General features: G+C 53.9%; 9 protein-coding genes across 9 annotated transcripts; 6 read left to right on the plus strand and 3 right to left on the minus strand.

Annotated features, from left to right (window-relative positions):
- Positions 1-295: 295 nt before the first annotated feature.
- Positions 296-1,115, plus strand: SAICODRAFT_30448 (terpenoid cyclases/Protein prenyltransferase). Its single transcript, XM_019167682.1, has one exon. It carries the CDS (start codon positions 402-404, stop codon positions 1,035-1,037), a length of 636 nt encoding a protein of 211 aa, XP_019024166.1. The 5' UTR covers positions 296-401; the 3' UTR covers positions 1,038-1,115.
- An 11-nt stretch (positions 1,116-1,126) lies between these two features.
- Positions 1,127-1,847, plus strand: SAICODRAFT_123876 (uncharacterized protein). Its single transcript, XM_019165381.1, has 3 exons — positions 1,127-1,227; positions 1,276-1,345; positions 1,397-1,847. The coding sequence occupies exons 1-3, from the start codon at positions 1,215-1,217 to the stop codon at positions 1,812-1,814; spliced, it is 501 nt and encodes a 166-aa protein (XP_019024167.1). The 5' UTR covers positions 1,127-1,214; the 3' UTR covers positions 1,815-1,847.
- On the minus strand, positions 1,446-3,991 carry SAICODRAFT_80615 (pre-mRNA-splicing factor Clf1). Its single transcript, XM_019171208.1, has one exon. It carries the CDS (start codon positions 3,945-3,947, stop codon positions 1,881-1,883), a length of 2,067 nt encoding a protein of 688 aa, XP_019024168.1. The 5' UTR covers positions 3,948-3,991; the 3' UTR covers positions 1,446-1,880.
- Positions 3,992-4,140: 149 nt separating this feature from the next.
- Positions 4,141-4,746, plus strand: SAICODRAFT_7652 (putative glycosyltransferase 28 domain-containing 1; the record flags this gene model as incomplete). Its single annotated transcript, XM_019171025.1, has 3 exons — positions 4,141-4,405; positions 4,454-4,592; positions 4,644-4,746. 3 exons carry the CDS (start codon positions 4,141-4,143, stop codon positions 4,744-4,746), a joined length of 507 nt encoding a protein of 168 aa, XP_019024169.1.
- Positions 4,747-5,034: 288 nt separating this feature from the next.
- SAICODRAFT_30450 (uncharacterized protein) lies at positions 5,035-5,843 on the plus strand. The gene has a single exon (XM_019167683.1). The coding sequence runs from the start codon at positions 5,072-5,074 to the stop codon at positions 5,708-5,710; it is 639 nt and encodes a 212-aa protein (XP_019024170.1). The 5' UTR covers positions 5,035-5,071; the 3' UTR covers positions 5,711-5,843.
- Positions 5,844-5,957: 114 nt separating this feature from the next.
- SAICODRAFT_7654 (PQ-loop-domain-containing protein) lies at positions 5,958-6,929 on the plus strand (the record flags this gene model as incomplete). The annotated part of the gene is made up of 2 exons (XM_019171027.1): positions 5,958-6,001; positions 6,053-6,929. 2 exons carry the CDS (start codon positions 5,958-5,960, stop codon positions 6,927-6,929), a joined length of 921 nt encoding a protein of 306 aa, XP_019024171.1.
- Positions 6,930-7,864: 935 nt separating this feature from the next.
- Positions 7,865-11,232, minus strand: SAICODRAFT_71454 (Hira-domain-containing protein). The gene is made up of 3 exons (XM_019170682.1): positions 10,841-11,232; positions 10,430-10,786; positions 7,865-10,379 (listed from the first exon to the last, which is right to left on the minus strand). The coding sequence occupies exons 1-3, from the start codon at positions 10,983-10,985 to the stop codon at positions 7,987-7,989; spliced, it is 2,895 nt and encodes a 964-aa protein (XP_019024172.1). The 5' UTR covers positions 10,986-11,232; the 3' UTR covers positions 7,865-7,986.
- Positions 11,233-11,240: 8 nt separating this feature from the next.
- SAICODRAFT_7656 (uncharacterized protein) lies at positions 11,241-12,248 on the plus strand (the record flags this gene model as incomplete). Its single annotated transcript, XM_019171028.1, has 1 exon — positions 11,241-12,248. One exon carries the CDS (start codon positions 11,241-11,243, stop codon positions 12,246-12,248), a length of 1,008 nt encoding a protein of 335 aa, XP_019024173.1.
- A 157-nt stretch (positions 12,249-12,405) lies between these two features.
- SAICODRAFT_7657 (uncharacterized protein) lies at positions 12,406-13,364 on the minus strand (the record flags this gene model as incomplete). The annotated part of the gene is made up of 3 exons (XM_019171029.1): positions 12,406-12,834; positions 12,882-13,042; positions 13,106-13,364. The coding sequence occupies 3 exons, from the start codon at positions 13,362-13,364 to the stop codon at positions 12,406-12,408; spliced, it is 849 nt and encodes a 282-aa protein (XP_019024174.1).
- Between the last annotated feature and the right edge of the window lie 815 nt (positions 13,365-14,179).

Consider the following 14,179-nt stretch of genomic DNA (forward strand, 5'->3'; position numbering starts at 1 on the left):
GCTCACCCAAGAAACTCCACCTCAACGACAGTCATGACCGACCCTAGATTCCTTCTCGAGAAGCACATCAAATATATCCAAGAGCTCGACACACATCAAGATGATCTGCAATACTGGTTAACAGAGCACCTCCGTCTCTCGGGCGTTTACTGGGGCCTCACGGCTCTCAACCTCATGGGCTGTTGCGATGCACTGCCACGGGAGGAGATGATTGACTTTGTATTGGCATGTCAACATGATAATGGCGGGTTTGGGGCTCAGAAGGGGCATGATCCACATTTGCTGTATACGTTGAGTGCTTTACAGGTTCTTGTGATACGGGATGCGCTGGACAGAATAGACACTGAGAAGAGTGTTCAATGTTCGTCGCTGTTTCCTTCTTATTTAGGACGAGGCTACTGATGGGGCAAACAGATATTGCAAGCCTACAACTTCCCAGTGGTGCCTTCACCGGCGACAACTGGGGCGAAACCGACGCTCGGTTCGTTTACACCGCCTTCAACGCCCTTTCCCTCCTCAACCGTCTCGATGCAATCGACATTGATGCATCCATTCAGTACATCCTCTCTTGTCACAACTTCGACGGTGGCTTCGGCTTCGCACCAGGCGACGAATCCCACGGCGGCGCTGCATTCGTTTGCTTAGGCACCCTCGCAATCGCCCAAAAACTCCACCTCATCGCAACGGATCAATGCGCCTCCTGGCTCTCCGAACGTCAACTCCCCAATGGGGGCCTGAATGGCCGTCCAGAAAAACTCGAAGATGTCTGTTATTCTTGGTGGGATCTGTCGTCGCTGTCGATCCTGGGCCGGGTGGATTGGATTAGTTGGGAGAAGCTTATGGAGTTTATCTTGTCGTGTCAGGATCCAGAGGGTGGTGGGTTTAGTGATCGGCCGGGGAATATGGTTGATGTTTTTCATACATTGTTTGGAGTTGCTGGGTTAAGTTTGTTGGGGATGGAGGGGTTAGAGGAGGTTGATCCGGTTTATTGTATGCCGAAGAAGGTCATGGAGAGGGTGATGAAAGGGCGGCGGTAGTCGTAAAGTCAACGTGTTCACTTTGGGAGAATTCGGACCTTACAATCGATATTTCAGCATTCAGTTCACCAATCGTACACTTTCCCAAAACTCCAATGCAAAAGAGCTCACTCACGTCTCTGTGTTGCGAAGGTCTACGTTACAGGCACAATCTCAACGTCACCAGACAACACGACAATGACATCTACAAGCTGGGATCCATGGAATGATGAAGAGGCAGTCAATAACACGCCTGTAGTACCACCAATACAAACAGAGCGTCCTCCGACGTCACGGCCGAACTGCAGTGCGGCACTCTGGGAAGAAGCGTAGGGTACACCGTAGCAGCTGGCGCCGGAAGCTGATGAGTGTCCCTACAGAAATAAGCAAGCACCAGTTCCTCAAGTAAAGATTGGCGCACCAGCCCTTGCTCAGCGCACAATGTACAAGCCGGAGGTCAAGCTGCTGCGTCGAGAGTCACCATCGAATTCCAGCACCAATTTGAACGCTCTACAGCAAAAGTCAAAACGAGAGTTAGAAGAGGAAAGAAAGGAAAAGGAGAGACGATATGCAGAAGCACGCGAAAGGATCCTGGGAAGCGGGAATGCGAATCCTAGTCCAGTTCCGATGAGACCAGTTAGTGGAGCGAGCGGAGCGAGCGGAGCAAGCGGAGCAGGAAGAACGCTGGTCACAAGAGAAGCACCGAGAGAACAGAGCGGGGTTCTACGGCGGCCAGAAGGGCCAGAGAGCGGACGTGGTGGTTTCAGAGGACGAGGCAGAGGTGGACGGGCGAACTAGATGTATCACTAATACACCTACGATGACTATCCCCCACACCCCTGATACAAATCTGCATCATTTGCCCTAAGCTTCTGGTTGCTCCTTCTCCTTCTCCGCCGCCTTCCTGGCCATCTCCTCCTTCCACTTCTGCGCCCTCGCCAAAAGCCCAAACATATTCCCCTTCCTCTCTTCCTCGTCTGGAAACAAGTAATCGAAATACTCCTCGAAACTCCCATCACCCACTGCTCTACGTTTCTTAATGATCTTCGGCATCTTCGCCTCAACGTCCTTGAGACTCTGTTCAGTGCCGTGGGCGGATTCGAAGGATTTCCAGGCTTCGAGGAGGATGACGCGGTCTTCTTTGAGGTCGCGTTGGCGGAGGTGTTCGAGAGCTCGCTTAAATACCGCGCGGGCGTTCTCCTTCGCCTCTTCCGTCGCCGGTCTCTGCACTTCTTCGTCTTCATCCTCCTCTTCTTGCCCTTCCTGTCCTTCACCCGGTACAGAAACCTCAAACTCCGCAAACGAAATCCAAACTTTGACATGTCCAGTCCGGCTAAGCAACCTCTCGTACAACCCTCTAGCCCTCTCCCACTCCTCCTCCTCAACCTCCATATCAATCCAGCTCTTCCATAGTAACTCGGGCATGTCTAACACCTCCTGCTCAACCGCAATCTCGTAAATCGCCCGCGCGCGATCCATATCTCCGAGCATTCGTTCGAGTTCAGAGTACTTGATCCAGGCATAACACGACGAGGCATCATGTTCCAAGAACTTCTCGTACAGGGTTCGTACCCGGTCGAATTCACGGAGTAGAAGTTCGAGTTCGATGTAGCCCTTGAACAACTTATCCTTCGGACACATGCCGAGGGCCATGCCCAGGTTCTTGCGCGCGGCGGTCAAGTTGAGTCGGCGCACCTCGAAGTGAGAATACCCCAACCACACCTTCGCAAACGTGAACTTCTTGTGCGGGATAAGACCCAAACAAGCCTTCCATATCGCTCGTGCCCGCTCAAAATCTTTGGTCTCGAGTTCCTCCCATAACGCGTACTCAAGCCAGAGATAGATAAACCGTCTCCAATGCCTCTTCTCCTGACTCGGCGGTAACTGCGCAATCGCGCGTTCATACACATCCCTCACCCTCTCCACATCCCCCGCAGACTCCTCCAACCTCACATAATCAAACCACGCGTCATAATTCTTCGGTTGCACCGTCACAGTCTCTTCATACCTCACTCGTCTCTTGCTGAGCACCACGTCCTCGATCCCCTCTTTCTCACCAAATTGTTTCTCAAATGCGGTGTATTGGGAGTAGAGTGTCGCACTCTTTGAGCGGGGCATACGGTCAAGGGCGTATTTGTAGATGACTCGTGCGCGTTCGTATTCGCGCATCTTGGTCTCGTACCGCGCGTATGCGATGAACAACTTCTCTTCCATGAATTCATCGCCGAGGGCATCGATTGCCATTGAGAACACCTCGCGGACGTTGTCACTCGAACCAAACTCCTCTTCGAACCGCGCCCATCGGATCCAGTATTTGGGCTCGGGATGCACGACGGTAAACCTCTCGTAGATTGCACGAACACGGGCGTATTCCTGGTACCGCGTCTCGAACTTGATATAAGCGAACCATGCCGCCTCTGCCGGCTCCCATGCCATCCACCGCTCAAACACCTGTCGTGTCCCCGCAATATTCCCCAATGTTTCCTCCATATAGACATACTTGAACCACAAATTATCCACACGCGGCAACACCGTCACCGCCCGATCAAACAAATTCCTCGCATGGTTGATATTCCTCGTCTTAATCTCGGACTCAATATACCTCAACCATAACGGGACACAAGCTCCATCCGCGTCAAGCGCACGCTCAAACACCGATCTAGCTCTCGCGAACTCGTTTTGTTGTAACTCCCATGCCGCGTAATTCATCCACTCACCCATCTTCAGCCTGTTGCCCCTTAGCTGATCTTCATAGTACTTCCGTTTTCGGCCCTGATATTCGTGTAACTCCTCGAGATCCGCGATCTTTTGTTTCGGCGGCGCAATGGGTGGTTCTTGTCGCGAGTACGACTCCCGCAAGATCTGCTCTGCCGTAATCTGGATCGGCGCTGGGGCCTTGTTTTTAACCCGTGGAGGACCAGAGGACGCCATTGTTGGTTAATTGATCAGGCTCGATGAGAGAGGGACCTTGGGATGGTGTAGAGGTTCGTACGGCTGTGAGCTGCAAGGGTGTGCGGGTGCCACCACCAGCCTCAGGGGGTATCGATGATACTGCCGAACCTTAATTCCCGAGATCCTCGACCAAAACGATATACCGTTCAATGATCTCATCCGTGTTAACAACATGCGCTCAGTGTTCGTCACAGTAGGGTCTACCGTCTTCCACAAGCTCGTCGTGGCGGCCGTAAAACCTGAAGTGCAGGAGGCATTACAGCGGGCGGGGTATACACACATGGTCATTCAGCATGGAATGGATGGTGACCGTGTTCTGAGAGGACAGCTTCGACTCCAGCCGGCAGAGGATTACCGTTTGAAAATACGGAGCTTTGATTATTCGGCTTCAATACGAGAAGAGATGGCGAACGCCGATCTCATCATCTCACATGCTGGTATGGGAGTAACGATGTCTCTTACCGACATTTTCTGACTGTTATCAGGGTCCGGTACGATACTTGAAGCTTTGAACCTTCGCAAGCCGTTGGTTGTCGTGGTTAATGACATGTTGATGGACAATCACCAGCAAGAACTAGCTGATGAGCTACAAAAGAGCGGATACGTAGCAGCATGCCTACCGAGGTATCTTTCATTCTTTACGCATATCTATGCCCAAGCTAACACGGATGTCAGTGATCTTGCTGATGCGATCCAAAACATGAAGGCTTTGAAGCCGTTTGCTACAGAGCGAACAACGGCACTCAATGACGTACTGAAGGAGGAAGCAGGACTTTGAAGAGGAATGTATGGAACGTGACGGTATTACGTTACGGTCGTCGGACCTTTAATCCTTAAAGGAAACAATACCCCGCCCGATTTTAAGGAGAAGAGGAGGAAGACTAGGGCCTGTAAGCAACAGGCCGACATGGAGAAGGTAATCAGAAGAGATAGTAAGTTTCAGGGAAAAGAGAAGAAGTAGTTAAAGACTGAGTAACCATAAGTTCAGACTGTATACTCGACTTCGCCACGACACCAGCCACACCAATACGCGCCCGCCTCCCCGCGTAAAGTACTTCGCGTCTCCCGCAGACATCCTCGACACCAACGACTATTCCTACCAAATGTTTACCTTTCAGAGTCCCGTATCGCCATACACTTTCTCACAGACGAACGCGATCATGCGTCCAATATCATTTTCGTCACCGGCGCCAGCCACCGGTGAGCGAACACACACGCAAGGAACGACATCGACGTCGTCACCCCTCAAACCCCCCGGGTATCACATCCGCAGCCCCCCCTCCTCCCCTCTCAACCCCACCTCAACCACCCAACGACGCCGCCCCCCACCAACCCTCCCACCCCCCTCCGCCCGTCGCCAGAAAAACCTTACACAGACTGTGGCGCTGCTTAAACATCAGCGCGAGAAGAGGGTACGTGAGGGACGGGGTGGAGAGGATGAGATTATGAGGGTCATTATTGCTGCGGAGAGGAGGAGGAGGGAGGGGGAGATGGAGGAGGAGGCGAGGAGGGCGGCGGCTTGGGATGAGGGGGAGGAGATGGATGCTGATGGGGATTTTGAGATGGATGGGATGGATGTGGGTGGTGGCGAAGGTATGGAGATGTACTCTAGCCGGAATCCGACGGGGGGACAGGTGGAGACGCGAACGTGTCCGGAGTGTTGGAGTGACGAGCTTGTTGCCGTCGATGGTGGATCCGTATGCTTCGAATGCGGAGCTGTTGAGGGCGTCGTCTCTGTTTGAATATAGAGGACGCAGAAGGTTATCGCTGGACGATCTGGGCTTTTCTTTTATTTTCTCGTAGGTGTTTGTTGGGTACAGGCGTTTTATTTTTCTGCTTTTTTTTTTTTAACATGACATCGGCTTGTATGGTGACACTCTCCCACTCAAGCGCCGGATTTTGGCACAACTGACTGCACCCCCGCTAACCTCCAAGAACTCTATCGCTGCACCCACAAACCAAATCGCGTACATTCCCTCACCACCTCCGATGGCCGTTTCCGAGCTTCGACAAGAACTCAGCGGTGTGAGTGGGTACGTTTTTGCTCGTTCGAGTGAGGCAGCGTGATTAACAGGTGGTTGTAGGTCGATCTCGTTGGCTTGCTGGCTCGTCGTCCTCCTTCCCCAATTATACGAGAATTACCGTCTCCATTCCGCATCGGGCGTTTCGCTGACGTTCATACTTGCTTGGTTGATCGGTGATGTGCTCTCCCTGGCCGGTGCGCTCACGGGGGGATTACTTTCTACCGTCGTCGTGCTGAGCGCGTACTTTTGCGTCGCGGATGGTGTTTTGATCGCGCAGGTTGTTTATTACAATTATCTCAACAAGGCATCTGGAGAAGGACATGCGAAGACGAGGAGGACGAGTAGTATGAGTGTTGTCGCGGGCGCGCAGGACCACATCGTCGGCGGGGGAGGAGACCGCGAGACGGCGCCTCTACTCCGCGGCCGCAGCACGTCTACTGCGTCAAAGCATTCACTCCGCGAGCAAGCTCGTGCTCGACGGAGAAAAGCCATCTTGCAGAATATCTCTGCAGTCATCCTCGTCATCGCTGCGGGAATCCTCGGATACCTCCTCACCTCCCACCACTCCCTCTCCTCGCCCGCCCCCACCGACCCCCAAATTCCCGAAGCACCGAAACCCACGCCATCTCTCCTCTCCTCCACCCTCGGCTACGCATCCGCCCTAACCTACCTCCTCGCCCGCATCCCCCAACTCCTCCAAAACCACCGACGTCGCGCAACAGACGGCCTCTCCATCCTCTTTTTCGTGTTTAGTATGTTGGGGAATGTGTCATTTGCCGCGAGTATCATGTTTGGGGAGGAAGAGTGGAGGGGGAGTGCGCCATGGTTGGTGGGGAGTGTGGGGACGATTGTGGAGGATTTGGGGGTGTTTTGGCAGTTTTGGGCGTATGGGAGGGGGGAGGAGGGGGAGGGTGATGATGAGGAGGCGGTTGTGTAAAGGGTAAGAACGTCGAATGGCGGGAATTCCGGGATATGATACGGTGCCAGAAGGCGCAGAGGAATGAGTGAGGGTATACACGAACGATTGATCACTTAAAGGATGGGGTTCAGATTTGGGGTATGGTGGGTTTTTCTAATATGCATAGCGTTTATAATATATGAGCAAGTGCCATTTCTACACCACCGAACATAGCTATAGGTAGCAACCATGCTGTAGCCTCGGCCGCGATGGTGTGTGCCATGGCCGGCGCGTACACGCAGACCGTGGGAAATACCCCGAGAACTCTACCAACACGCCATCCTTCTCAACCTCCCTTCTCCTGAAGCTTCTGTTTGCCCTCTTTCTTCTTCCTCAACCCTCCTTTCTCCTTTGACGAAAACAACTGCTAAAATGGGCGCTGTTATCTCATGTGTATGCTGCGTCTCGTGTTCTTCATGAAGCAGATAGCTTCTTCTGGGGTGAATGCTGATACATCGTGTGAATAGCGATCCGCGATCGCTAATTGCCTCGTCGCTGTCTTCCTTGGGATCGTTCGCTGTGTTGGAGCGGTACGTATTTGTTCTCTCATCTTACCTTTGCCGGTATCGGCAGCATACATCCCGTACGGAAGGAGCATAAAGGTTCTAGTTACTAATCTCATGGTGCTGTAGGTCTTCGTCGGTATCTTCAACGGCATCCTCGCCTGCTTCCGTCTCATTCTCCGCTGTTTGACCTGCGGCCGTGTCGGCGGTGGAGAAGTATAGTGCTGCGGATGAATGCGGTTTGGCTATGATACACGATGGATGGTGATGCTGTGCGCTGGTCGCCGGCTCTTTGTTTGTGATTGACTCGTGACTTTATGTTCTCCTTTCTTTTTGCGGATGAACGTACTCTATGGACTGTTCTGGGTTACCACGCTGATCATACATTCTTTAATGGGTCTGTCCATCCTGCAGCTGCTGCTAATCATCGTGCTTATTATTTGATATTGTATTCCTCTCGCGTATTGCCAAAATGTATATGGTATCCAGGAAACCCGCCCAATCCAAGTCCCCCCATCCAGATATTAGTTCCTTCACATCTCCATAGCATGCGCAGTCGTAGCACCATCAACCTCGAGCTCCCCAAGCGCCTCCTCATACTCCCTCATCAACCTCTGCAACTCTCTATGCTTTCCAATCGCCTCAATCGCCTCCCTCAACAACTTCCTCTTCTCATTCCCCGCAACAATCGGTTCCCAATCTCCTTTCTCAGCGTACGCAGTAGGACCCAACAACCCCTTAAACAACTCCTCCAGTTTCTCCTTTAACCCCTCACTCGCGAGTCGCTGCACGTATGTGATTAAAGTCGTCCGATACTCTTCTTTCGACCCGAGCACGCACGCAGCACCCAACCGATTCTCCAAATGCGAAACACTGACACTCATCTCGAACCCCTCGAATCCCTTGCGCATCAACACCGGCGCCTTCACAATCCGATTCAGGACTCGTCCACGGCCGAGACGCATCACAGCCTCGTCAGTCCGTCGTTCCATCATAGCCACAATTCCAACCTTTTCTTCATCGAGACGAGACCGGAGCATACCCGACGCATCCCAGTATTGCGACCCAACCATCCACCAAGATTCGCTGACGCGTAACCAGGATTGGAGAGAGGCGGAGTACGTGAATGCGTCACCATCCGTGAGCGTGATCACAGCCGCGCCCTTATCCGTAACACTCGCCCGCGTCAACGCCGGCGCGCGACGAACCTCCGTTCCCCCAATCACCGCCGCATCTAACACGGAGGCTAGGGAGATAGGTGGGTGTGCTGCTTTGAATGTGGTGAGATTCCAGACGTGAACCATACCGACACTGGTGACGCACATCAGCCACCCCCCCATCCCCTCCAAAAACACCGGTTGGCTCTCGAGCACGATGGGGGGAAGCAATCTGGTTCCGTTCCGGGACCAGGTTAATAAGCTCCCATCCTCGCATGCCGCGGCGTAGAATTCGGGTGTTGAGGTTAGTAGGAGGATCGAGCGCGGCGTGTAATCTGTCCATTGGAGGATTCCCCGTTTAACGGCGTTGAGACGCGTTGGCTCGCCTTCGCCGCGACCGTTTCGGGCTTCGAGGGTTGTTGTGGCGTCGGGGTCTCCTCCTTCGTGGGAGAGGACGCTGATGACTTTTGGTACGCTGAGTCTGATTTGGGAGACCGTGGTGGCTGGGTTTACGATAGCGGGGCGGATCCACTCCTCGCCCTCCGCCGCACCTCCGACAGCTGCTCCATTCGCGGCGTCGAGTTTCCGCTTGTTACCGACTAGGAGGGCCTTGACCCCCCCAGGCGGCAACTGTGCACTCGGCTCGCTCAGATCAATGACTCTCTGTCCTCCACCACCTCCACTGGATGACTGTGCAACGGCGACGGGTTGAGGAAGGGCTGAGGCGGCGGTGTGTCCACCCCCGGAGATTGTGGTGAGGAGTTGTGGCGCGACGCGTTTTCTCCCGTCTTTTGTTACGGTAATTTTTTGTTGAAGGGGTTTTGAGGGTGTCTGCTGCACGGGAACAGCTACTGCAGCGGGGATGACGGGGGCGGAAAAGGCTGTTGGTGCTTGTGCTTGTGCTTGTGCTTGGGGTAAGTCAGATATCATCACATCCCCTCCCCCCTTCCCCTTCGTCTGTAACTCCCGTGCATCAGTCCGTTCCTCCCGTTCCAGCTGTTCCGTAGACTCAGGATACACAACTCCCCGCATCCCATGTCCATACTTCCCCAACATCCCAATCACCTCCTCTTTCGAACACGCAACCCCCAACTCTCCAGGCTCAAACCGTAACATCACAATCGAGCCATCGTAGGAGGCACCGAAGAGTGTGAGGCCGTCGGGCGACCACGCGATGTCTGAGATGGATTTCTCGGATACTTCGTCGGAGATGAAGATTGGGCGTGAGCGTTCTGTTGACCATAGTGCGAGACGTTTGTCTTGGCCTGCGGAGGCGGTGATGCAGTAGGTGTTTGTGTCCGTCGCTTCTTTGTGTGCTTCTTTTTTGTAGACGATAGGTGAGAAGGACATCACCTCCACCGGGCCCTCATGTCCGATAAGCGAGAGATCGGAATTCCAGGTTCCGCGTTGAACGACTCTCGCGCACGTGACGGGCCCATTCATCGCATTGCCAACCCCCAAAAATCCACCCTCGGGACTCCATCCGACTCTCCTAAAATACGTCCCGATACTGGAGTTCTTGAATGGTTCGCTCAACACTGCCTCCGTCCCAAAGTCGGAAGTTCGGATGATTCGGACGGAGCGGTCGTCGGAGGAGGTGGCGAAGTAGCGGGAGGCAGGGTCGAAGGTTATGCCTTTTATGTGGGATTGGTGGGATTTGAGGGTGCGGAGGCGGGTGAAGGTGGGTGGGGACCAGATCATGATTAGGGAGTCTAGGCCGACTGTGACGAGGAGGGAACCATCGTGGGACCATGCGAGGTCTTGGATATCTAGACGAATTGTTAGCCATTGAGGTGATTGAAGGAGGGAGGAAATGTACCGTTTTCGTGCCCGACGAGACGTTTTGTGCACCGCCAGTTTTCGACATTAGTTTCATTCGACCCAAATACTTTTCCGAGGCCGACGCCGGAGATGTCGCGTTCCCATATCATGACGATCTTATCATCCGATCCACTCGCCAGATACCTTCCATCCGGGCTGAATCGCACACATGTCACGGCGCCGTTATGCGTACTCATCGAACACAGCTGTTTCGGCGTGTTGGGATCGTCTTCGGGGGAGAGGATGGAGGCTGTTGACCATATTCGGATTTTTCCGTCGACGCCGGCTGTTGCCAGGCGGTCTCCGTCGGGGGTGACGTGGATGGAGAAGACCATTTGGCCGACTTTTTTGTCATCTGTGCGGGTGGGGTTAGCCATTGATCATCGTTGATAATCATGGAGTGGTGTACCGTAGTGGCCGAGCCATCCTTTCTTCCAGTACTTCATACTGGCTCGAGGGATCAATGGTCGTTGGGGAGGACGGAGGATGGAGGAGTACTTGATACGCGCTGCCGGTGCCGGTACGCGGTGGGTGCGAGTCGATGCAGGGTGCATGCCCGGACTGGAAGGCAGGTAATTCTCGTACGGTTTGCAGTGGCCATGGCCTTGGATGAATGGGACAGATTCACAAAACGATCAGAACAAACTTCATCTTCGCGGCAACTTCAGCATTCCCCCGGCGCGCCACCCAGTCGAATGTTCGGCGACTGTACGTGATCTGCAGCGTGCGTCACCCACAGCCATATATAACTCCCTCGGGTCTTCTCTCCTCGACATCCCCACCAAAGCACAGATCAACTCACATTAGAAATGTTTACATTGCGAACATCACTACGATCAGTCCTACCACGTGCTTCCCAGCCTTGTCAGTTTGCCCAGCGCACATTCTTCTCCTCCGCTCGCGCCGGCGCTCGTCCTTCGCCATCCTCCGCCTTCGCCATTGTCCGGGCACGGTTCGCCACACCCGCTAAGCGTGGGTTAACAGCATCGGCCCTTGATCCATCCGCAGCCGTTCGTGCTCGTCCCGACGAAGCGGAGAAATGGAAGCGGATCGGTTTGGCAGGGGCTCTGTTCGGTGGTACCATCTTCGCGACGAACCTATTGCTGAACCGGGAGACGCGGGCATCGCTGTCCCCGTACGAGCGCAGTTACTTGAATGAGACCTTTATGTACGTCGGTGCCGGACTCGGTCTCACCGCACTCGCGGCACGGGGTCTGCACCTTTCGGGATTCTCGCAGAGATTGATGATGATGAACCCTTGGCTCGTAATGGGTGGATCCCTCGTCGCCTCCGTTGGGTCAATGTACGGAACCCTCAACACCCATCCCAACAACAGCGGTACCAAACATCTTTTCTGGACCGCGTTCCAGTTGACACAGGGTGCGATGTTGGCTCCGTTGTTTTTTGTGAATCCGGCGATTTTGGTGAGGGCGGGGTTGTATACCGCTGGTGTTGTGGGTTCGATTGCGTATGTTGGTGCTACGGCCCGTGATGGGAAATATCTCTACTTGGGTGGACCTCTTCTTGCTGGGTGTTCGATTGTTGCGTTGAGTGCGTTGGCGCCGATGGTGTTGCCGTTGGGTACAAGGGCTTTGGCAGTGACGGAAAATTTGTACTTGTATGGTGGATTGGCTGTGTTTGGAGGTTTCACGCTTTATGATACGCAGAAGATGTTGAACCATGCGAAGCAGGCTCAGGTTGGCGCGAGGCCGAGGGATCCGGTTGCGGAGTCTTTGAGTCTCGAGCTTGACTTCATCAATATCTTTATCCGTTTGGTGCAGATTTTGCAGATGTCGGGGGGAAACAACCGTCGCTGATCAAGTTGATGGAGGATGTATCATATGATGGATTGAGCTAAGCAGGTTGTTTTCGGCGTTTACCTATTTCTACTTAACAATACCAACCCTATCTACTAACGTGATATCGTCCCTGGCCATGGTATACCTGGTATCTTGACTTTATCGAACGTAAATCTCACAACCACTCCTGCCCCTCTGTAATCTCAAACTCAACCCGTCCAACCTCATCCTTCTCGCCAGCGTTCCTTGCCACAATGGCAACGTACTTCCCGGGTACAACGACCCACTTCTCCTGCTCTGCGACGTAGGTCGCCGTTGCCCATTTGTCGAGTTTGATCATGGCTTTGGTCGACTCGCCCGGTTGGAGGAGGTGGACCTTGGCGAAGCCGCGAAACTGCTTCTTCGGGCGACCGGAGTCAGAACCAGCAGCAGAGGCGATGTAAGCTTGTACGACCTCAGCACCGGACACCTTTCCAGTATTGTGAAGGTGGGCGGTGACCTCGATGGCGCCGGACACTGCGCGAGACCCAACATTCGTGATCTCGAACGTGGTGTACGACGACCAGAACCCGAAGCCGAAGGGGAAGAGGGGTACGATGCTCGTCTCGTCGTGATGTTTGTACCCGATCAATACCCTTCTTCGTACCTGACCTCGTCTTGGATGATCTTGCCTTCATCGTCGGAGCTGAATGGGAAGTTACCGTACGATGCGGTGTCCTCGAGCTTCTTCGGGATGTAACGGGTAATTTCCCGGATGGATGGGTTGGCCTTGCCGGTAACAACATCGACAAGCGCCCGTCTATTTTCCTGTCCTTGGTACCAAGTTCAGAGAACTGCGCCAACCTTGTCCAATCACGGCATCTCAACAGGCGTACCAGATTGTATCACCACGATTGTCTTCGGTTTGACCTTTGCCACAGCCTCGATGAGGTCCTTCTGTCGACCGGGAAGGGAGAGGGTCGTCATATCATGCCCTTCACTCTCCCATTCTTGCGTCTTTCCCACGATAAGGATTGCTGCGTCCGCGGATTTGGCAACAGATACGGCCTGCGCGGTTCGGTGGTCGTCGGTGGTCGCGAGTGAGAGCGCACCGATCCGGATTCCGTTTAGGGCTGTGAAGAGGGAGTGGTCCATTGAGAGTTGGATGTATGGGTTCGGTGGGGTGGAGAGGCCCTCGATGCGGAGGGAGCATGTTTTGCTGGCGGTGAGGATAATGGGGGATGATTTGGCTTCGACGGAAGCTGTGTTGAAGAAGGTTTCGGAGAGTTCAATTCAATTCCAGTTATCGAACAAGAGCTGTTCGTCGAGGAAGAGCTTCGTGCGGCCATGTAGGCAGCGCAGGGGATGAAGGAGGAGGAGGAGCCGTAAGCCCAGGTGGAGCCGCGAACGCCGGAAGGACCGTCGGAGGTCTTGATGGAGGGGATCAAGGCATCGGGGCCGCTGATAGACGCGGTTTGGAGTTGATCAGAGTGTTGAAGTCCATACCAGTGACGGGTGACGGTTTGGAGGGGTGATGTCAGATCAAAAGGTGCTGCATATTCGGAGGATCTCAGGGTCTCTTTAAGTACAGCGACCGGATTGTCGGGGAATTGATGTACCGGAGGTCTGTCTTGTGCCGTTCAAACAAAAAGGAGAACCGAACATACAGTTGAGTAGGGATCTCGAGTATTGCAATCCGAAGCTGCGGGCGTAGGCGCTTCACGGTCGGTGAGGACGCAGTAACTTTATAACGCCGAGGCTCGGTTGTGGCATATAGACGAACACAGGCGGCATCTAAAGTAAACTTGAGCGTGCACAGCTAAAGCCGCACATCCTAGAGCACATAGCGTTCACGGAACGCAGACGGAGTGATGGTCATTGACTGCTTTTGCATTGTTTTGCTCCATGTTGTATCGTACAAGTACCCATTCGGGATCATAGGCCCCCGAAACCGGGACCCAACTCAAGCG

This window comes from Saitoella complicata (genome assembly GCF_001661265.1).
Source record: "Saitoella complicata NRRL Y-17804 unplaced genomic scaffold SAICOscaffold_12, whole genome shotgun sequence".
In the NCBI taxonomy this organism is placed as follows: domain Eukaryota; kingdom Fungi; phylum Ascomycota; class Saitoellomycetes; order Saitoellales; family Saitoellaceae; genus Saitoella; species Saitoella complicata.

Excerpts from the sequence above, each read along its gene's own strand:
- SAICODRAFT_30448 (XM_019167682.1), top strand. The coding sequence starts at position 402 with ATGGGGCAAACAGATATTGCAAGCCTACAACTTCCCAGTGGTGCCTTC.
- SAICODRAFT_123876 (XM_019165381.1), top strand. Across the intron at positions 1,346-1,396 it reads GCGGCACTCTGGGAAGAAGC|AAATAAGCAAGCACCAGTTC; the intron begins GTAGGGTACACC and ends GTGTCCCTACAG.
- SAICODRAFT_80615 (XM_019171208.1), bottom strand. The coding sequence starts at position 3,947 with ATGGCGTCCTCTGGTCCTCCACGGGTTAAAAACAAGGCCCCAGCGCCG.
- SAICODRAFT_30450 (XM_019167683.1), top strand. The coding sequence starts at position 5,072 with ATGTTTACCTTTCAGAGTCCCGTATCGCCATACACTTTCTCACAGACG.
- SAICODRAFT_71454 (XM_019170682.1), bottom strand. The coding sequence starts at position 10,985 with ATGCACCCTGCATCGACTCGCACCCACCGCGTACCGGCACCGGCAGCG. Across the intron at positions 10,787-10,840 it reads AGGATGGCTCGGCCACTACG|ATGACAAAAAAGTCGGCCAA; the intron begins GTACACCACTCC and ends CCACCCGCACAG. Across the intron at positions 10,380-10,429 it reads TCTCGTCGGGCACGAAAACG|ATATCCAAGACCTCGCATGG; the intron begins GTACATTTCCTC and ends CAATTCGTCTAG.